At 43.6% G+C, this 23,665-nt stretch overlaps 1 protein-coding gene across 2 annotated transcripts in view; it reads right to left on the bottom strand.

Moving 5' to 3' along the window:
* Window positions 1-23,665, bottom strand: part of WDR72 (WD repeat domain 72) — a 377,768-nt gene that overhangs the window by 181,544 nt on the left and 172,559 nt on the right. Inside the window, exons 14-15 of one of the 2 annotated variants that reach the window (XM_030189229.1) lie at window positions 12,164-12,359; window positions 11,422-11,496 (exon numbers count right to left, since the gene is read on the bottom strand). In XM_030189229.1, the coding sequence (XP_030045089.1) occupies window positions 11,422-11,496; window positions 12,164-12,359 (271 nt within the window). The remainder of the gene's footprint in view (window positions 1-11,421; window positions 11,497-12,163; window positions 12,360-23,665) is intronic. The other variant, XM_030189234.1, reaches the window with a different exon arrangement.

Genomic DNA, 23,665 nt, shown 5'->3' with positions numbered 1-23,665 from the left:
CCATCATCACCGACTCGACCCGCCCGCTCGCTCGCCGTCGCTTACCTGGGCTGGCGGGGACCCCATCCCCCGCCAGCCGAAGTCTTCTTCCTTCCTTTCAGGTTTCTGAGTCTGACATCCTGCACATTGTACATGCAGGATGTCAGACTCAGAAACCTGAAAGGAAGGAAGAAGACTTCGGCTTGCGGGGGATGGGGTCCCCGCCAGCCCAGGTAGGCGACGGCGAGCGAGCGGACAGGCGAGTGGGTGGGGGGGGTCGACGGTAGGGGGTCCAGGGCCAAATCTATGGGGGCCCTGGCCCCCGTGGCCCCATAGCAGCGACACCCCTGTTCTCAGTCGCGCTGTGCACACTCATTTTAGTGAAACTGAGCAAGCGCAACACTTCACGCATGCTCAGTTTCATTAAAACAAGTGTGCACGGCATGACTAAGAACAGGCAGGCAATGCGAGACCAGCACGGGACAAACATGTCAGCTGTCGGGGGTTGGGGACTCCCGCCAACCAAGGTACCTTTATGCAGCGGCAGTGGGGGGCAGCGGCGGCAGGGGGCAGCAACGGCGGGGGGCAGAAGCAGTGGGGGGGGGGGGTGGCGGGGAGGCGGGCCAAAATGTGCCCCCCCACAAACACACACACTTTGGGCTCTGGTTCCCCTCCCATCGAGGTCTGGCTATGCCCCTGGGGTAAAGGGTTCGCTGCCCTCCAACTCCATGTGTTCTTTGGTTTGGTTTCCCTCTTGGCTCAGCTACTAAGCCCTGGCTTTCCATTCTTACTCCCACACAACTGTGCTACAAGCTAGCTTTCAGGTTGTGTGACCTGTGTGACTGCGCAGGGCACCATGGATGAGGGGGTACTGCTATAGTTGTGTGTCACCCCATATCCTTCCACATCATATGAGCCACAGAATGAGGTGGGGGGGAGATAATGGTATTGGGCAGAGAATGGAGAAGAAAGAAGGGGATGTTTGGTGAAAGAAGATAGTAGGAGTCACCACTAATAAAGGAGGGAGCATTGTACCAAAACTGTTTCCACCAATGAGACGCTAATTTACATTTTCGCAGAAGGCACTAGAGTCTATGCTAACTCAGCTCCCCAAGCTAACCACTTACTCTGTAACCGCTAGAGCTTTAGCAGGTGGGCTGGCACTCAGTAGGTTGATATGAATGCTCACCTTCAGGTTCACTGATTGGGGGGGGGGGGTCTTTGGGGCAGGAGGCCATTGGAAGGGAGCTTATATTCAGGGGGGACATTGAGAGAATGGTTGTGAAGGTGGTGGTGGTGGGGAATCATCAGTTTGCCCAGCACCTTTAAGAAATGGTTTAGGAGTATCAGGTCATAGCTTAGCAGCCCGATGCTCCTGGGAAGTGTGAATAATGCTGCTTACAAGATTGATTGCAAGCTGCGTTATTTATAACCAAATGGCGTGACTAACCTACAGTACTCGGAAATTACAACCTGACTTTTACCGCACCTTAATAACTCTCCCCCCTTCCCCCACCCGCCAAGTGGTTTTTGAAAACTTCCCTGGTAGTAAATAAACTCCTCAGTAAGACTTTCTCCTGTCACATTTCACTCACATCTGTGCATGGTAATCAGCCCTGATACCTGCAAATGGACAGCCATACTGCAGCAGGCAATTTTTCTTACAGAAACAAATGCACGGAAATACTGGTATTTATTTTATTTATTTATTTAGAACATTTGTATCCCACATATTCCCAACATAGCAGGCTCTATGAGGCTAACAACATGTATGGAAGGAACAACCAACATATTAATACAACCATATTTATAAACCTTTATATACCTTTTCCTTGGCAATAGCCATTCAAGTTAGTGCACAATAACATAAAAATAAAAGCAACAACAATAACTCACATAAAATCATCAATCTCAATTAAAGACACTTCTCCAATGAAGGAATCCGAGAGCCAAAAGTACAGGGAAAAGGACAAAACCCTGAGGAACACCACCAAAGAGAGAATATGGAGGAGACTTTAATTCTGAAAACCAATATCTGTGAAATCCAACAGTGGGCTCACGCAAGACCCTGGTAATACTGATTTTTATTAGGAAAATTCTCTATCACTTTTTTTTTTATGTGGCTGTAACTTTTCCCAGTTTATGGTAATGTACAGGTTAGCACTTAACGTCCTGCTTTAAGAGCCTTTGAGACAAAAGCGTGCAGTATGCAGCATACATCATTGACTGCAATTCAACACTATTAAAACATCTAGTGGAAAACTAGTAGCCTGTCAAAAACACAAACAACCACACTTTTTTTCTGCTATGAATCAAGAGTAACCACACTGAATCACCTGTGATACCGCAGTTTAGACAGACACACTCAGCTTCCGTTTTCCTGACTGCACATTTGTGAGCTTTGCAATTAATTATCTTCCATTATTAGTGATCATCAATTAACTCAAGTGGCTGCTGAGTCTGTGAGTGTGCTGAAGAAGGCAGAATTTAATGATATAATTTGAGACTGGTAAGACAGTAAATTTTTCTCTTGTTAATAATTAAAGTAGATAACTTATGTTTTTATTTATAGCTTCCAGAAATATTCAGCCCTGCTCTCTGTAGTGCAGTGTTAGCTAATCAGACACTTGTCAGGATTAACCTTAAGCTATTGTGTTGCGCTGTGGTTGGAATACTATTTTCATGTCAGAGGGTCCTTTTCAGAAAAAAGTTTTTCCCATTAAAAAAAAAAAATATATATATATATATATATATGTATGTATGTATGTATGTATTTGGAGTCAATATTCAAAGTGAGCTAACTGGGTAAGGAAGGCTGTTATGTAGGGTCAGACTGACAGTGGTCTGAGGCCCCGGGCACCAAGGATGGTCTGGGCCGCACACCCGGCTGCTACCCGACACCCCCCTACCACTGCTGCCCTCCCTGCCACCGCAGCCAGTGCTCCCACTGCCCCGGTCCTACCTGACGGGCCCTGGTGGTCTAGTGGTCTCTGCAAGGGGGAGGGGAAGCATGTTATTTCCTGCCCGCTGCACTGTCTCCATTCCCCTGCCTGCCAGCGCAGCCGTGTTTTCAAAATGGCAACCGAGACTTCCCATGGTAGTCTTGTAGGTCTCGACAGTCTTGCGAGACTTCTGCAGGGAGTCTCGGCCACCATTTTAAAAATACAGCAATGTCTGGCAGGGAGAATAGCGGCAGCACAATGGGCAGGACAGAACATGTTCACCCCCTGCAGGTGCCACTAGATCACCAGCGGCACGTCTTTAAAGGTAGGACCGGGGAGGGCAGTAGTGTGTGATGGGCAACCGGGCAGAGCCTTTGGGCCTCCTAGAGCCTCTGGAACCTCAGGCACTGCCCTGTTGCCTGAATGGTCAGTCCACCCCTGCTGTTATGTGGTTAGCTCATGCTCTCCAAGCCCCAAGGGAATAATCAGTGGCCCCAAGAGAATATTCGAACCACTAAAGCCGAAACCAGCTACTGTGTGTGGGCAGTCCAGAAGTGGAGTTGGCACTTATTGGGATAAGTGTTGAAATTCAGATCTTAACTAGATAAGTTAACTTGTCAAATAGGACCACATGACTAGAAGTTCTATCACTGATCAGTTTAACGTATCTGGTTAAGGGCTGAATATTGCTCTAATCCTGTTAATTGCAGTCTGTTCACACATAGCCGGGTATATAATGCTGGTAGCTGGACACGACCCAGCATTGAATATCCAGGCATAATTTTGGTGGCTGTGTCAGTATTTAAAAAACTGCTGATCATCAACAGCTTCATGAGGCGTTTAGAATAATATGGCCATGACCAGGAAAAATGAAGACAACACAAAGAACAATGAATGAACTGGAGCATGAGAGAGAGATATAGTCCGAGGAGACAAAGAGAAGACTGATCTGAAGTAATGGCTCTTCAAGCAGAAGCAGAAAGTAGACAGAGAGAGGTCTTGAATATAAGAGGGAAGTTTTTCCAGATAAAGGAGTCCAAGAGCTGAAACCAACAAGATCTCAAGACAAAATAAGAAGAGGGCAGGATTGGGAGGACAGACAGCAACAAAGTACTCCAAAAAGGGTGGAAGGGTGGCTTGATAATATCTAATGTGTCAATAAGTTAACTAAAGAGAAACTAATTATTCCCTGTTGCAGCCGGGATGGTGAAATGTGGCTCTTTGTCAGATTAGTTTCTGTGCAGGGTGGCTACCCGATAAATCAATGAAAGTTATTGAATTAGTTCATAGCTGAAGTTAAAGCTGAAGCCTTCATGTACTACTTCATGTACTTATGGAAGATTCTGAAATATGATGGACATTAAAAAATATTAGTAAAAAAGAAATTTTATATATAATATAGTTGAAAATAAGGACTGGTGAGGATAAATGGTGTAGTGATCTGTGTGTACGTTTGTTTGCATACATAGGAGAAGATTGAAAAAGCCCACATTCTGATGGTCCACAAAAACAATTTAAAATTTTTTTGTAGGGATCTCTTTTATATTTGGGATACTAATTATGAAAGACATTTTAGGAGCATTTACATATGTGAATAGTGGCATTTGTGCATGCAGTTTGGCTACACTTGTAAATAATTTTAGAAAGTCACAATTTACACAGATGGATGGCTAAAAAATAAAGATTTCAAAGGGTTGTATTTTGGGTGTGGTCTGGACAGGCTGAAATTTATGTGTATATCCCATATTTTTAAAGATTTCCCTATTGGTTTTTGCAGCAAGGCATGCTCGGGTTTCATAAAAGTGCTCATTTCAGCCAGGGCTTTAAAGGAAAGATAATTGTCCTTACCCTGTTTTACATTTTTGCCTCAAAAGTTTAAAGAAAAACATCCTGCAGGTTCATTGGTCAGTTAGTGCCGCTTATAGATGTAGGATTTTAAAATCAGGCCATTTTGGGTAACTTCATAAAGAATGTTTCACACATAGAAGCTTGTATAAAATTGCTCTATGGGTTATGCACATAGATGTATTTCATGTTATTTCCTGTTGCTTTAGGTATAAAATGGCACAAAACAAATGCACATCCTTTACAGAGCCATGTGGAGGGGCATTTTCTAACGGCACCTAGGTAGTGAAGGTACATATGAGCACGCTGCATCTGTTACAGGCAATTTCTCCCAGATTCTGTATAGAGAACCCACATTTGGGCGCAGATCCCAAATTGACGCATAAACTAATTAATCAGTTCAGCGTTAACAATCAATAATTAGTGTTAACACATCTTAGAATCCCTATGGATTGAAATTCCATGTGTAAAGGGGAAAAGGATAGTGATAGGAATGTACTACCGTCCATCTGGCCAGGATGAACAGACAGATGTAGAAATGTTATCAGAAATTATGGAGGATAACAAACTGGGGAACACAGTAATAACGGGTGATCTCAATTACTCCGATATTGACTGGGTAAATGTAACATCAGGGCATGTTAGGGAGGTATACTTCCTTGATGAAATCAAGGACTGGTTTATGGAGCAGGTAGTTCAGGAAGCAACAAGAGGAGGAAGAATTCTAGACCTAGTCCTTAGTAGAGAGCATGATCTGGTGCAGGAAGTAAGAGTGCTGTAGCTGCTTGATAACAGTGATCATAATGTAACCTGGTCCTGCTATCCTGGTTTAGAAGTGGTTTGAGAGGCACTGCATGTTTTTATCACTTACTCACTCTGGTCCCCTCAGCTCATGCACTCAGGAACCACACAACACTCAGAGGATCAAAAGAACTGGAACATTTATTAACTTCTTAACTGATGGTGTCACTGCATTGATCTTCATACAGTTAAAACATAATTAACAATTGCTTTCAAGATGATCACAGCAATAGTACATTCACTGGGTTAACAATGTGTAAAACCCTCATGCCTGTCCTGAAGTTCAATTAGAACCCAGAGCGAATTTCACAATCCCGATGTACTTCAATACCATCCGGGCTATGCGTCCAGTAACTCTATGCTCCCTTCGGGCTGCCACCCCGAAAGTCTCGCTATCAGACAGTGGTAGACTGCAATTCCACCTGAGCCCTGGTTATGGCTGGACTCCCCAGTCCGCCAAGTTTCTGGATCCTCAAATGGGTGATGCAATATAACAGCTTATTGTGTAGGTAATCAATCCACTGGTCACAATGCTACATGACCCCCCCCCCCCCCCCCTTTAATTGCACTGGGTCATCTGGCAAGAGTCCATTCCAGCCAGACTGTTCCATCCATTCCTGCATGACCCAGCTTGTGCCAGTCCATCTGTTCCAGCGTGTTCCAATCCATCCATCTCAGCGTATCCTGTTGTTCTGTCGTCTTCAGGTACAGCTCGTCACAGTCCATCTGTTCCTGCCTGCCCCGGCTTGCTCCAGCCTGTCCGTCTGCTCATCCTGACACAGTCCATCTGTTCCTGCTTGTTCCGGCTTGTTTCGGCTTGTTCCTGCTTGCTCCGGCTTGTTCCAGCTTGTCCTGGCTTGTTCCAGCTTGCTCCTGTCCATCTATCCCAGCTTGTTCCTGACCGCTTGTTCCAGCTGCTACCTGCCTGCCTGCTAACACATCGAGTAACCTGCCTGCCTGCTTGCGAGCCTCTCAGCCATTGACTTACCTACCTGCTAGCTTGTCAGCCATTAACTTACCTACTCGCCAGTCCAAAACCCAGCTTTCCAGCTCTATATATCTGCTTAACACCTCAGTCACCTCAGTCACTACATAGTCACCTGTTAACTGCTTAACACCTCAGTCACTACATAGTCACCTGTTACACCTCAGTCACTACTTATGGCCCCTGTCCACGTTCTCTTCCTTGCCCTGTCCCTTCCTAATCTTCTTTCCCCGCCACTCCCACTGTCTACCACTAGAACTTGCTGCCCTCCCGCCCAGCCCGCCACGGCAATACCCTATTCACCCTCATCCCCCACCACCTCATCATCCCTCTTGTCCCCCTCCTCCTTCCTAGCTCTTAACCTTCAACACTTCCGTCCTGCCATTAATCCATCCCCATTCCTCCTAAGTTCACCCCATCTTCGTCGCCTTCGCCGCCTGGCCTCCCCCACCCTCCTCCGCATTCTCTTGCTCCTCCTCCTGCTATCTGCGGGAGACATTAACCCTAATCCAGGTCCCCCTCACCTGTCCCCGTCCTATCCATGCGAATGATTCCGGGATGTCTCCAATCTCGTCTCTATTCCCCTCCTCCCCCCCCTTCCCTCCCCTTCTCATGCGCCTTGTGGAATGCCCACTCAGTCTGCAACAAACTGCCCTTCACCCACGATCTCTTCATCTCTCGCTCCCTTCAACTGCTCGCCCTAAACGAAACCTGGATCTCCCCGGAAGACTCGGCCTCAGTCGCGGCCCTCTGCCATGGAGGTTATCTCTTCTCCCACACTCCCCGCACAGTTGGCCACAGTGGAGGCGTTGGGCTACTACTCTCGCCCTCCTGTAGTTTCCAACCCCTCCCCCTACCGCAGTCTCACTGCTTCTCATCCTTTGAAGCCCACTCCATCCGGCTATTCTACCCGCTGCCACTCAGAGTCGCAGTTATCTACCGCCCCCCTGATAAATCCTTCTCTTCCTTCCTCACCGACTTTGATGCTTGGCTTTCCGTCTTTCTTGAACCCTCATCTCCGTCCCTCATACTCAGAGACTTTAACATACACGCTGATGACCCATCCGACCCTAATGCTTCTAAGTTCCTCACCCCAACATCCTCCTTCAACCTCCAGCTGTGCTCCACCACCCCTACTCACCTCGACGGCCATTGTCTTGACCTCGTCCTCTCCTCCTCCGGCTCACCCTCCAATTTCCACGCTTCTGCTCTCCCTCTCTCCGATCATCACCTGATCACATTTACACTTCTTCACCCCTCCTCTGCCCCGTCCAACTTTAACCACCACCTCCAGGAATCTCCAGGCTATTGACCCCCCCCACTTTATCCTCTAGTATCTCTCATCTCCTCCCCTCCATCATGTCCTCCGAGACTGTAGACAAAGCGGTCTCCGCTTACAATGCCGCTCTCTCCTCTGCTTTCGATAACCTCGCTCCATCCACCTCCCGTCCCACAAAGCGTACTAATCCCCAGCCTTGGCTGACCCCTTGCATCCGTTACCTTCGCTCCTGCACCCGATCCGCTGAATGCCTCTGGAGGAAATCTCGTACCCATTCAGACTTCCTTCACTACAAATTCATGCTATCCTCCTTCCATTCCTTGCAAAACAGGACTATTACACTCAATTGACCAATTATTTCTGCTCCAACCCTCGTCGTCTCTTCACCACCCTTAACTCCCTCCTCAAAGTGCCCCCCGCTCCCACTCCCCTTCACTCTCTCCTCAATCACTGGCTGACTACTTCCGCGACAAGGTGCAAAAGATCAACCTTGAGTTCACTACCAAGCCACCACCTCCTCTTCAGCCTGTAGCTCCATCCAACAACCAACCAACCATGGCCTCTTTCTCCTCCTTTCCTGAGATCACCAAGGATGAAACCTCCCGCCTTCTTTCCTCCTCGAAATGCACCACCTGTTCCTCCGATCCAAACCCCACCAACCTACTTAACACCATCTTCCATACTGTCACCCCATCCATCTGCCACATCCTTAACCTTTCTCTCTCCACTGCAACTGTCCCTGAAACCTTCAAGATGCCGTAGTCACACCTCTCCTAAAAAAAACCAATCATGATTGACCCTACCTGCCCCTCCAACTACCGCCCCATCTCTCTCCTACCCTTCCTCTTCAAAATACTTGAGCGCGCTGTTCACAGTCGCTGCCTTGATTTTCTCTCCTCTCATGCCATCCTCGATCCACTTCAATCCGGTTTTCGCCCTCTACACTCGACAGAAACAGCACTCTCTAAAGTCTGCAACGACCTGCTCCTTGCCAAATCCAGAGGCCACTATTCCATCCTCATCCTCCTCGATCTATCCACTGCGTTTGACACTGTCAATCATGATTTACTTCTTGCCACACTGTCCTCTTTTGGGTTCCAAGGCTCTGTCCTCTCCTGGTTCTCCTCTTATCTCTCCCACCGCACCTTCAGGGTACACTCTCATGGATCTTCCTCCACTCCCATCCCACTATCTGTTGGAGTTCCCCAGGGATCTGTTCTTGGACCCCTTCTCTTCTCAATCTACACCTCTTCCCTAGGCTCACTGATCTCATCTCATGGTTTTCAGTATCATCTTTATGCTGATGACACCCAGCTATATCTCTCTACACCAGACATCACCGCGGAGACCCAGGCCAAGGTATCGGCCTGCTTATCCGACATTGCTGCCTGGGTGTCCAACCACCACCTGAAGCTGAACATGTCCAAAACTGAGCTCCTCGTCTTTCCACCTAAACCCACTTCTCCTCTTCCTCCACTCTCTATCTCAGTTGATAACACCCTCATCCTCCCCGTCCCATCTGCCCGCAACCTCGGAGTCATCTTTGACTCCTCCCTCTCCTTCTCTGCGCATATCGAACAGACTGCCAAGACCTGTCGCTTCTTCCTCTTCAACATCAGCAAAATTCGCCCTTTCCTCTCTGAGCACACCACATGAACTCTCGTCCACGCTCTCATTACCTCTCACCTTGACTATTGCAACTTACTCCACACCGGCCTCCCACTTAGCCATCTATCCCCCCTTCGATCCGTTCAGAACGCTGCCACACGTCTTATATTCCGCCAGAACTGATATACTTATATCACTCCTCTCCTCAAATCACTTCACTGGCTTCCAATCAGATACCGCATACAATTCAAGCTTCTCCTCCTTACCTACAAATGCACCCGGTCTGCGGCTCCTCACTACCTCTCTACCCTCATCTCCCCCTATGTTCCCGCCCGTAATCTCCGCTCACAGGATAAATCCCTCCTTTCAGTACCCTTCTCCACCACTGCCAACTCTAGGCTCCACTCATTCTGCCTTGCCTCACCCTATGCCTGGAACAATCTTCCTCAACCCCTACGCCAAGCCCCCTCCCTACCCATCTTCAAATCTCTGCTTAAAACTCACCTCTTCAATGCTGCTTTCGGCACCTAACCTTTCGAGAAATATAGTATGCCCTATCAGATTGACTGTACACTTGTCTTTTAGAATGTACACTTGTCTCTAGATTGTTCACCTGTCTTTTCGATTGTACACTTGTCTTTAAATTGTACACCTGTCTTTTAGATTGTAAGCTCCTTGAGCAGGGACTGTCCTTCCATGTTAAATTGTACAGTGCTGCGTAACCCTAGTAGTGCTTTAGAAATGTTAAGTAGTAGTAGTATCAGTAACACAGAACTTCAACAGCTAGTTACTTTGTCAAGAGGCAGAACCAGAGACAAAATCCTTCCCACAAGGTTTCCCTTATATATCCTCTGAGCTCCTCCTGGGTCCTTCAGTCACTCTCCCTAATGACCTGCTACCCAGGGACCCACTCTATCATGTTCTTAAACAAACCATGGGTTACAATAACATGATCAGATCTGATATAAGCTCTGGAGTGAGTATGCACAGGAAATCCAATACTTTAGCATTTAACTTTCAAAAAGGAGGCTATGATAAAATGAGAAGAACGGAAAAAAAAAGAAAACTTAGAGAAGCAGCAGCAAAGGTCAAACATTTACATGAGGCGTGGATGCTGTTCAAAAATACCATCCTGGAAGCCCAAGCCAGATATATTCTATGTATTAAAAAAGGAGAAAGAAAGGCTAAACAACAGCCAGCATGGTTAAAAAGTGAGGTAAAGGAAGCTATTAGAGCTAAAAAAAAAAAAAAAAATCCTTCTTAAAATGGAAAAAGGATCATAATGAAAATAATAGGAAGCAACATAAGGAATGGCAAGTCATATACTTTGAAAAGAAGATTGCATTGCAAGCAAAAACACATAGTAAAACCCTTTTTAGGTATATTAGAAGCAAGAAGCTGGCAAAAGAATTGGTTGGACCACTAGATGACCGAGGGGTAAAAGGGGCACTCAGGGAAGGCAAGGCCATAGCAGAGAGATTAAATGAATTATTTGCTTTGGTCTTCACCGAGGAAGATGTGGGAGAGATACTGGTGCCAGAAATGGTGTTCAATGCAAATGAGTCAGAGAAACTGAATCAAATCTCTGTAAACCTGGAAGATGTAATGGGGCAATTTGACAAGTTGAAGAGTAGCAAATCACCTGGACTAGATGGTATTCATCCCAGAGTACTGACAGAATTGAAAAATGAACTTGCAAAACTATTGTTAGTAATATGTAATTTATCTTTACAATCAAGCATGGAAGCAGAAGATTGGAGGGTGACCAATGTAACACTGATTTTTTAAAAGGGTTCTAGAGGTGATCCTAGAAATTGTAGATTGGTGAGCTGACATCAGTGCTGGTCAAACGTGCCTAGCAAGATCCCAGAACAGTAAAAAAAGACTTTATGCTGCTTATCCTGGAAATAAGCAGTGGATGTTGATCCTTTTTTGATATGTGGGCCAGTTTTCAGCTAGGGTGACAGGGTTAAGTTACATACCTGTATGTCTGTACTGCTGTCTATATAGGTAGTGTCGCTGTATATATGTCTGAAATTCCATTTTGCAAAGGATATCTAGGTATGAATTGAGACATCTGGGTCAAGACATTCATAATACCTTGAATATTTTACAAAATGTTCCACTGAATTCAGAGCCTTTTACAAAATACACATAAGGGCATCAACAAATACATGTGTACTTGCTGTACCACACTGCAGGAGCACAATTTCACAGTCCAACTGTTCAAAAAAAAAAAAAAGAGCACCAGTATATGCACAAGTATTGAATTTGCCAGTCATAGAGGTGTTAAGTGCCATTCTTCTCAAGACTGCATCTATGAGACGAGCCAATTAATGAATCAAGAGGCCCCCTTTTACTAAGCTGCGCTAGTAAATGAATTTAGCGTGCCCTTATGTGGGTCTTTCCTACACGCTAAGCGCAGCCATAAATTAGACTTTTTTCTATTTGTTTCATTTCTGGCCATTACTGTGCAGCCATTTGAAAAAAATAACACTGGAGTTGGGCATTTTTGGACCTATGATCGAAGCCAGTACCGTGTTGTAATTGCTGCACCACATAACAGCATAAAAAAAGCACAGGCATCTGAGGTTTTTTTTCCCAACTTTATATAACATTATATGTGTTTATAGTGTTAGCCACAGTCAATTTCCTATACCCAATATTAACAAATTATTCCAACTAAGAAATACAAAAAACAAAAAAACAAAGCTGTACCATTACCTGTTTCAATTTCCCAGACATAAACAGAGTCATCTTCACATCCTACGATTAGAACATCTTCAACTGGGTGCCATTTTATCATCTTTACAGGGAAAAGGTGCTTTCGGGCATGCAACAGACACAGGCGCTGCTGAAGGTGCAGGAGAGCAACAGAATGATCACTACATACGCAGCAAACACTTAGGTGAACCTTTGTCTACAAAAGAGCACACAAAGTAATCTCAAGTTAATGACAGGGTCCTTTGAAAAAGGCTGTTTTGTCATTCATTCTATAGAGCAAAGCTGCCTTGCAAAGATCAACATGATGACCTTCCAAAGGAAACTGTACACATTTCTCGCACAGGGTATATAGATAAATTAACATTAAGGCCCCTGTTGACTAAGCTGCATTAACCATTTAGGGCTAGATTGTTTATATGACACCTAAAAATTCAGCACCGAAAAATGTCCGCTTAAATGGTATTCTCTAAGTCGTGCCTAAAGTTTGGCATGGTTTATAGAATTAATGCTTAAGCAGACGGGTCACGTGTAAATTTAGGTGCCACCATTTGCACCAACGAAAACGTATTGTAAATGTCTGTGTCTAAATTTACATGTGGAGCACCATTATTCTGTAATTATGTGCATAACTCAAAAACACGCTCCCAATCCACCCTGAAACAGCCATGACTCTCCCATTTCTGCTTCCCTTTTTTTGAATATCAACTCAGTAGCTTATAGAATACCTCAAGCTACACATGTCTCACCCCTAAGTTATACGCATGTATTTAACCTGTTACACTAGTATTCTGTACAGGAGAGCAGACACTTTCAAGAATAGGCTCCTATCGGCACCCTCTGCTCTGCATTAATTGTTAATGCATGCTAATTACTATGTTAAACAGCTAACTTGAAAAACACCATTTTGGGGCTGGGTATAGACAGTGACTGCAATTTGCAATTAACATTTAAGACTTTACAGTTCATTAACACAACAGATAATGCAGTGCAGCTAGCTAAACCTTGAGATGTGAAGCTAGCTGTATTCCTTATTGACTGCCACACAGTTAAATCATGGTAAGCAAAGAGCAACCCACAAGGGGCAGAAAGGTTTCCCCCTACACAAAACAAACAAAAAACAAACAATTGGGCTAAAGCAATGGTAATTCAAAGAAGAGTCTAGGCGAATGGAGGTCTCAAAATTTATTGAGGACAAGAAAGTACAAGAACCCGACATGGACCTGTGTTTCAACGAGCAATCGCCTGCTTCAGGAGTCATATAGTCTATGAAACCTCAACATAAGAGTAAATGCTGAGACTAAAGGCTGTCGCAACTCTTGCCGTTAGCGCCCACAGGTGCAGCGTGCACTGCTTTGAATGATTTGCTCCAGCGGATGCACTCCAATACAGTCTCACCAGCTACTCTTATGTTTAGATTCAATAGACTATATATACGACTCCTGAAGCAGGCGACTGCTCGCTGAAACACGGATCCATGTCGGGTTCTTGTACTTTTTTTGTTTTTTGTTAACACATGGTAGAAATTCAATGCCGGGCGATGTCCGGTCTCCAGCATTGAATTTCTGGGAATAAGGAGCTGGCAAAAACCAGCTATGGTGAACTGCATAAAGACAGGATTCACTTTTTATGGGGTTACCTTGCCTGAATATCGACACTTAACCAGCCAAATGCTGAAAACGCAAGCGATTTAACCAGGCAGGAGTCATTTCTAGCTGGCAAAATTGCTTTGAATATCAGCCCCTACGTCTTTTTACAGCAAATTCTCTTAGTATAAATAATATTGATGCACAATATAAATCCTAGAAAGTTAATGGCATATGTGGTAGAGGAGGCGCAAGGCTGAATATTTGCCAGTGGCACGTAATACTCTTGCACTGGCTCTGTCTGTGGCCTAGGCCAAAATGCTGAACAATGAAAGCTATTGTCTGATGAGCCACAAAAACTGAAGGCAGAAGCAACCACAGATGTGCATTTCAGAATACAAGGTGTGGTTGGGATCCCCATTCAGCTCGCTGAACTATCAAATAAAATACTGAGGAAAAGATGACAACTTTTCTGACAGCAGCACTTGGGCATGGAAAAGTGACCCCGCTATATTAAGGGTAATCTCATTCTTTGGCCATATGGCAAGAGAACATTTCCCTTAGTTGTGGGGAGCTTTGGTTCAAGACATTTCTTTCCTTCTCACAGCATTCTTATGTAAATACCATTTATTTGTCAGAAGAACTCTGTGGTGGTCCTATTGTGCCCCTGGCCTTTAAGAGTGACCTAGGATTTCTTATGCCATATTGTTCAATGATGTTCACCAATGTTCTTAATAATTTCCCTGATTTCCCCGACTTAGACATTTGCTGAAAAGTGGCCCATGTCAGGTTTTGTTGTAAGGATATTAGAGAAATTGGATATAGATTGTCATTATTTGTATTTCCTGTGCTTCTTTAACTTTTGTTTGATGTATTTTGAATTGTTGGTTCTTAAATAAAGTTGAAATTTCTTTATGTATTCATTCATTGTTGCTTTAGAAATTTTTTCTAAGGTTTGCTGGCTCCGTAAATTTACATACACTCTATTTTTTTTTCTGAAAATTACCAATCCAGGTCACTTGGAATTGCCCAGCTGATCGAACCATACAGGTCTTTATCTGCCGTCATGTACTATGTTACTATATGTTACTATGTTAATGGGGAGATCCACTGCATGTTGCCCATTGAATTAATTTCAGCTCATCTCAATTTACAAAAAGTCACCAGCTTTCCCATAACTTAGGACCTGATTTACTAAGTTTATTTTCACCACATAGATTTAGAATGTGAAGAAAATATCTTAGTGAATTAGGCATTTAGTAGGGATAGGCAATTGTTTGCAACAACTTAGGAAATGACAATGATATATCCTATGTCTTGCATGTCATTATAAAAAAAAACACATTTCATGTTTTGTCATTTGCTGATAATAGCATGCACTATGTAGAAATAGACAAGAAAACAGCAGATTGATGGCACAAAGAAGGGTCTAAGTATATTCACCATATAAAAACATAATTAAATAATTAAAAGCTCAACAAGGCCATGTTTCACCCTTTCCAAGGGCTGCATCAGGGGCTATAAAAATCAAGAGGTGTTTTCCAAAAGTATCACCTAATGGTAAAAATTTCACTAGCTAATACTTTTGGAAAACACCTCTTGCTTTTTTTTTTACCCCTGATGCAGCACTTGGAAAGGGCAGGCAAAACATGGCCGTGTCGGGCTTTTATTTATTTATTTATGTTTTTACATGGCAAATAAACTTGAACCCTTCTTTGCACCATCGATCTGCTGTTTTGTTGTCCATCTTAAATTTTGTAGATCGTTTGCCCATCTATTTTCTGGGAACCTATGTAGGAATAGTGTATACCATGGCGGAATGCTGTAAAGATCGCCTAAGGTTAGGCCCTGGGATGATGCGCACTAAAAACACATACTATAAAGGTAGTTGTATGCATAACTGTTTTTATAGAATGTTGATGTCACAGATGTAGGGGCCGTGCCAGGTGCCCCAATTTACCCCTGCTCCCAGGGATTGGGTCCCACAGTGTTCTTGGGGTCCTTGGTGTACGGTTGGTCCTAGTGGGCCACTGGCATGACCATCTCTGGCATCCTGTGAGGGTCATTAGGCCTCATGGCACTTCCTGGCACTGACTTTCTAGGCCATGTGTACACGCCGAAGACCTGCTCTTAAAGGAGCAATATTCTGGAGTTCCGGGATGCCGGGGACGTCTCCACTTCCAGTCCTAGGAGTATTTGAGGGAGACTCCTGCCTCCCTTCATTGCCTTTATAACAGGTCTCTGCCTTGAGCCTAATCTTGCTTTGCCTCCAGACCTGCCTATGCTGCGTTTCCTCCAGACCTACCTGCCTTGCCTGTCTTCCAGCCTGCCTTGCCTGCCCTCGAGTTCCTGCCTTGCTTTCAAGCCCCAGCTTGCCATGCCTGGCACTGTCCTGCCTCCAGACCTGCTTGCCTTACCTTTCTCTGCTTTGTCTCCAGTCTAGCCTGCCTCACCTTCAGTTCTCAGCCCTGTCTTCTGCTAATCTGTCCCCGGTTGCCTATTGTGCCTAGTTCCATGCCTTGTCCGTATCCTAGCTAGAGTGACTTGCCTGCCACAAGTCGGGGCCCAAATAGCCTCGGGTTGACCGGGTAGTGCCAACCTGGCTGAGGCCCAAGGAGCTCACTTTTTCGTGAACTGTGACAATTAACTGAGCACACACTTTCATGCCTAACTTTCTTCACAGGCACTACCAGCCAACATAGTAACATAGTAGATGATGGCAGATAAAGACCTGTACGGTCCATCCAGTCTGCTCAACAAGATAAACTCAAAGTATAAGGTATGATGTGATACTACACATTTATACTTGATCTTGATTGGTCCTTGCCATTTTCGGGGCACAGACTGTAGAAATCTGCCCAGCACTGACCTTGTTCTCCAGTTACTGAAACTGAATCTGTCCAGTCATGATCAGGGCACAGACTGTGGAAGTCTAACCAGCACTGGCCTCGTTTCCCAAATACTGGTGTTGCTATCTAATCACCACTAAGCTTGTTTGGTTCCATGCCTTCTATACAGGATTTCTTTGTGTTTATTCCATGCATTTTTGAATTCCGTTACCAACATACATAACTATTGACTGCCAATTTCACTTAATGTCAATAACTATCACCTAATTAATCGATTACACATTGATCTGCAATCCTCAACCAAAACTGCATGCCAAACTTTGGGCAACCTATCCAGAATCCGGCAGTATGTGGAAAGAGGGCACACTATTTCAGAAAGAGCGTGCCCTATTATTGGAAACTGACAACACAAAACAATGGCCAGAAACCTTGTATAAAATAAAAATTATCATAAACAACACAAGGAACAACATAAAATCTACGCCTAGCATGTAGTCATCCAAAATTAATTTTAGTTCTGGTACGTATCACAAGGAGAACTTGGAGATTCATAAAAGTGAAGTGTGTCAAGGCTAAGGTGCCTATCAGAAACAAATATTGGGCATGGGTGTTCAGTCATGGAAAACAGGAGATAGCTCAGTTGCTGATAAATAGTCTGAAAGGTAAAAGGAGACCTGGGGGAAGGAATGGAAGAGCCGGTACAGAATGGATTGAACTTCCAGTACCTGTGAAAGTGACAGTGACTTTATTTCACATACAAAGAGCAGAAAGAAAGAGAGAATATGGACCTGTTTTGTACAGAAACAATAAAAAAAATCAAGCTTGAGATACATTAATGGCTTGGAACCTTGCAAAGACTTGTCTGAGCAATATGAATCTTAAAAAAATGGATTGCATGAATGAAGTCATTTGTACTCTGCTCGAACTTTGGTCTGATGATAAATAATAGATGACAAGCTTAGAGATATCTAACATGTTTATGAACTGTGTAATGTTAACAGAGGTTAATCATTAAAATACGGTCCTATTGATTTGATTTGTAATTGGATGATAATATTTTCCAACCTTTCAATTTGGATACCCTCAGGAGTCTCTTCCTTACTGAATGTCTGATAGATTGGTGAAACTAAAGGCTAAGAGTCTACTGCAGCCTCTCTTAGGAGAGGTTTATAAGACTTGAAATACCACACGACCCTCTTCAAAAAACATCATTCTTTTAAAAAGGACTGTGGAACCCAAGAGTGTGTTAGATTGTTCATCTGTTTTCTACCAACGTATTCTGAAATTCAGATTTTTTTTTGTCTTTGATTAGGAAATTTCTTCTTTGGAATTCTCTTTGTCAGACAAAGGGCCTTGCTTATAAAGGTGCACTAGCGTTTTTAGCGCACGCTAAAAATTAGCACCCACTAACCAAGTAGATGCCCATAATATTCCTATGGGCATCTACACAGTTAGTACACGCTAATTTTTAGTGCACACTAAAAACGCTAGTGCACCTTTGTAAACAGAGCCTAAAGAGTCTCTGCACTAAAGCTCACACTAAAACTTTTTCTGTAGTTATTGCGTATTAATTACAGAATTAGGGGCCCTTTTACTATGACGCGGTAGGCACTAACATGTGCCTACCATGCACCAAAAAGCACTGCCACGGGATGTGCTGAGGCATGCTGCAATAGTGCGCCGATCACCATGCTTTATTCCCGCGCTAAAATATAGGTTAGATTTTTTACTGCGGGGGGGGGGGGGGCATATTTAAGAGTGGAGAGTAGGCATGCCTTATGCTAATCGGGTAGTATGGGTACATTGCCGCATGCTGCCTGACTGGCATGGGATTAGCGCAGGATCCCTTACCGTCTATTAATTAGGTGGTGGTAAGGGCTCCCGTGCTAATGGCTATGCACTAATTGGGAAATTAGCATATGGCCACTACAGGAAATAAAGACAAATGTGGCCATTTTACCAATGCACTAAAAGTGGCCTCAGCGCGTGGGAAACTCACTGTCAGGGGCATCCTCTGCAGTTTTCTATTCAGTTATAACACAGTTAACTGCACCACCAATAATGCACTGCATTTAACTACACTTACTCACATGGCTTTCACTGTGCTGTGTTATTTGCCAAATTAGCATTTACTCCCAGATTCTACAAAGGGTGCCCAAATCTGTAGCCCACAGATTCTATATAGGTTGCCAAAATTTGGGTGCCCAAATTTGGGCCCAGATCCCAGTTCTGTGCATAAGCTAATTAATGAGTTATTAACAATCAATAATGGCTGTTAATTGGGAGGGGTGCGCAGCGGCAATCCACCCCGGGTGGCAGCCAACCAAGGATCGTCACTGCTTCTGTGTTAGAAACAAACATTACTGCTATGCACTGCAAAAACCTCTCTGGAAAACCGGAGTCCTACCTCAGCCGTGTGAATTTTCTCATCAAACAGTGACTAAATTAGCTAATATGGACTCAAAAATTCAGGATTTGTGTGAAAATCGGAGAAAGCTCCTCTCACAGGTTAGGACTTTACAAGGTGCTAGTGCCTTTGCTATTAAGAATAGTCTTTATACGTACAGTATAGATGTCTGGACAATTTGAAAATATGTTGAGAGCAAAGAATTTGAGATTTTTGAATTTTCCTTATCATAGATTGATGGCTCCTGAATTTCTCTTGAGGAAGTGTCTAAAAGGTTTTAAATATTAAGGAGGCAACTTATATAAAGTTTCTAAAGTGTTATTAGGTATATTATCCTAGATCTCAGAATCAGGGGACACAGGAAGAAGCTTCCTTAAATTTGACTGAGTTTTTTTGAAACAAGGCAGGATATTATTGATGCAAGAGCTATCCTTTTAGTGACCCTTGACTCTGAGATGGAGAAGGTACAGATTATGAAACTTTACTTTTCTAAGAAGGAAGAGAAGTTTTGTGGTCGTAATACCCTTATTTTCCCAGATGAATTCCAGGGCAACACAATTGATGAGAAAAGAGTTTCTAGAATATAGGTCATGTGCAGTTGCCCTGGGTTCATCTTTCTTCTTACAATTTCCCTGTCAGTGCATGATTACTTCTAAAGATAAATTTGTTTTCTATGATCCACCTCAATTAGAAACGTTTTTGTTGGATAAAGAAAAAGAAAAAATGGTGGAAGTTAGGTCATAGAATATGGATTTTGTAGCGCGGATAAACATTTCCCCCCCTGTTTTTTCCTTTTGAGATATTTTCCTCTTCATTTTTCAATATTCCTTGTTTTCTTTGCAGTATTTCCAATGAAAATAAGTTACATAATACTATATATATTTTTTTCTTTTAAACCTTCCTTTGAGTATCCAGAATGAGATGTCACTGGCCCAATTCATGTCAGCAATCAAAACCTGGCTCTTTAGTCAGGCCTTCAGTGGTGCCACTTGAAGTCGGTTCGCAACTGCCTTTCTTTCCCATAAGTACATACGTATTGCCATATTGGGACAGACCAAAGGTCCATCAAGCCCAGCATCCTGTTTCCAGCAATAGCCAATCCAAGTCACAAGTACCTGGTAAGATCCCAAAAAAGTACAATACACTTTATGCTCTTATCCTAGAAATAAGCAGTGGATTTTCCCCATTTTAATAATGGTCTATGGACTTTTCCATTAGAAAGCCATCCAAACCTTTTTTAAACCCCACTAAGCTAACTGCTTGTATTACTTTCTCTGGCTACGAATTCCACAGTTTAATTACACGTTGAGTGCAGAAACATTCTCTTTGACTCGTTTTAAATTAACTAGTTTGTAGCTTAATTTTGTGCTCCTTAGTCCTAGTATTTTTGGAAAGAGTAAACAACAATTCACATCTACTTGTTCCACTCCACTCATTATTTTATAGACCTCTATCATATCTCCCCTCAGCCATCTTTTCTCCAAGCTGAAGAGCCCTAGGTGCGTCAGCCTTTCCTCATAGGTAAGTCATCCCATCCCCTTTATCATTTTTGTCACACTTCTCTGTACCTTTTCTAATTCCACTATATCTTTTTTGAGATGCGGTGACCAGAATTGAACACAATATTTGAGGGGTGGTCGCACCATGGAGCGATACAAAGGCATTATAACTTCCTCATTTTTGTTTTCCATTCCTTTCCTAATAATACCTAACATTCCATTTGCTTTCTTAGCCGCTGCCGCACACTGAGCAGAGGGTCTCAACGTATCATCAACGATGACGCCTAGATCCCTTTCCTGGTCGATGACTCCTAATGTGGAACCTTGCATTACGTAGCTATAATTCAGGTTTCTCTTTCCCACATGCATCATTTTGCACTTGCTCACATTAAACGTTATCTGCCATTTAGATGCCCGGTCTCCCTTTGAATAACATGGAGGGGCATAATCGAACGAAAACGTCTATCTCCATGGGCGTTTATCTCCGAGAATGGGTCCGTGAAGGGGCGGACCGAACCGTATTTACGAAAAAAATAGACGTCCATGTTTTATTCGACAATTTGTGAGCTGGGCGTTTTTGTTTTACAGCGATAATGGAAAATGAAAGCGCCCAGCTCAAAAACGAATAAATCCAAGGCATTTGTTCGTGGGAGGGACCAGGATTCGTAGTGCACTGGTCCCCCTCACATGCCAGGACACCAACCGGGCACCCTAGGGGGCACTTTTACAAAAACAAAAAAACAGGTAAAAGAGCTCCCAGGTGCATAGCACCCTTCCCTTGTGTGTTGAGCCCCCCAAATCCCCCTCAAAACCCACTGCCCACAAGTCTACACCATTACTATAGCCCTAAGGGGTGAAGGGGGGCACCTACATGTGGGTACAGTGGGTTTGGGGGGGTTGGATGACTAAGCATTAAGCAGCACAATTGTAACAGGTGGGGGAGGGGGGGATGGGCCTGGGTCCACCTGCCTGAAGTCCACTGCACCCATTAACAACTGCTCCAGGGACCTGCATACTGCTGCCAGGGAGGTGGGTATGACATTTGAGGGTGAAAATAAAAAGCTGTGAAACATCATTTTTTGTGGTGGGAGGGGGTTAGTGACCACTGGGGGAGTCAGGGGACGTCATCCCCGATTCCCTCTGGTGGTAATCTGGTCATTTAGGGCACGTTTTGGGGCCTTATTCGTGAAAAAACAGGGTCCAGGTAAAGTGCCCTAAATTCTAGCTACAAACGCATACTTTTTTTCCATTATCGGCGAACGGCGCCCATCTCTGTTCGGGTGATAACCATGCCCCAGTCCCGTCTTCACCACGCCCCCGACATGCCCCTGTCAACTTTGTACGCTTCCGCGATGGAGTGCAGTTGAAAACGTCCAAGTTCGGCTTTCGATTATACCGCATTATTCGTTTTTGTGATATAAACGTCCATCTCCCGATTTAGGTCGGAACTTGGGCGTTTTTCTCGTTCGATTATAAGCAGGATTGTGTCTTAAGCAAATTTAATTACCTCACTAGTTACTCCCATCTCTAGATCATTTATAAATATGTTAAAAAGCAGCGGTCCCAGCACAGACCCCTGGGGAGCCCCACTATCTACCCTTCTCCATTGAGAATACTGACCATTTAACCCTATTCTCTGTTTTCTATCTTTTAACCAGTTTTTAATCCACAATAGAACACTACCTCCTATCCCATGACTTTCCAATTTCCTCTGGAGTCTTTCATGAGGTACTTTATCAAATGCCTTTTGAAAATCCAGATACATAATATCGACCAGTTCACCTTTATCCACATGCTTGTTCACCCCTTCAAAGAAATATAATAGAATGGTGAGGCAAGATGTTCTTTCACTAAATTCATGTTGGCTTTGTCTCATTAAACCATGCTTTTGAATATGCTCAGTAATTTTATTCTTTACAATAGTCTCTACCATTTTGCCTGGCACCGATGTCAGGCTCACCAGTCTACAATTTCCCAGATCTCCTCTGGAACCTTTTTTAAAAATCACCCTCCAATCTTCTAGTACCATGATTGATTTTAGAGATAAATTACATATTACTAACAATAGTTTTGCAAATTCAGTTTTCAATTCTATCAGTATTCTGGGATGAATACCATCCAGTCCAGGTGATTTGCTACTCTTCAATTTGTCAAATTGCCCCATTACATCCTCCAGGTTTATAGAGATTTCATTCAGTTTCTCAGACTCGTCAGCTTTGAATACCATTTCTGGAACCAGTATCTCTCCCAAATCTTCCTCTGTGAAGACTGAAGCAAAGAATTCACTTAATCTCTCCGCTATGGCTTTGTCTTCCCTGATTGCCCCTTTTACCCCTCGGTCATTTAGTGGTCCAACCGATTCTTTTGCCAGTTTCTTGCTTTTAATATACCTAAAAAAAATTTACTATGAGTTTTTGCCTCCAACGCAATCTTTTTTTCTAAGTCCCTCTTTGCCTTTCTTATCAGATCTTTGCATTTGACTTGATAATCCTTATGCTGTTTCTTATTATTTTCAGTCTTTTCCTTCTTCCATTTTCTGAAGGATTTTCTTTTAGCTCTAATAGCTTCCTTCACCTCACTTTTTAACCATGCCGGCTATCGTTTGGTTTTCCTTCCTCCTTTTTTAATGTATGGATTATATTTGGCCTGGGCTTCCAGGATGGTATTTTTGAACAGCATCCATGCTTGATGTAAATTTTTGACTTTTGCAGCTGTTTCTCTATTTTTTTTCACCATTCTTCTCATTTTCAAAGTTAAATGCTAAGGTTTTGGATTTCCTATGTGTACTTACTCCAAAGCCAATATCAAATCTGATCATATTATGATCACTGTTATCGAGCAGCCCTAGCACCATTACCTCCTGCAACAGATCACGTGCTCCACTAAGGACTAGGTCTAGAATTTTTCCTTCTCTTGTCGGCTCCTGTAGCAGCTGTTCCATAAAGCAGTCCCTGATTTTGTCATGGAAGTTTACCTCCCTAGCATGCCCTGATGTTACATTTATCTAGTCAATATCGGGTTAATTGAAATCACCCATTATTATTGTGTTGCCCAGTTTGTTAGCCTCCTTAATTTCTGATATCATTTCTACATCTGTCTGTTCATCCTGGCCAGGTGGATGGTAGTACACTCCTATTATTAGCCTTTTCCCTTTACACATAGAA

The sequence above is a fragment of the Microcaecilia unicolor genome, chromosome 1 (assembly GCF_901765095.1).
Source record: "Microcaecilia unicolor chromosome 1, aMicUni1.1, whole genome shotgun sequence".
Taxonomy (NCBI): domain Eukaryota; kingdom Metazoa; phylum Chordata; class Amphibia; order Gymnophiona; family Siphonopidae; genus Microcaecilia; species Microcaecilia unicolor.
The sequence above is the reverse complement of the archived record's forward strand: the minus strand, read 5'-3'. Positions and strand labels throughout refer to the sequence as shown.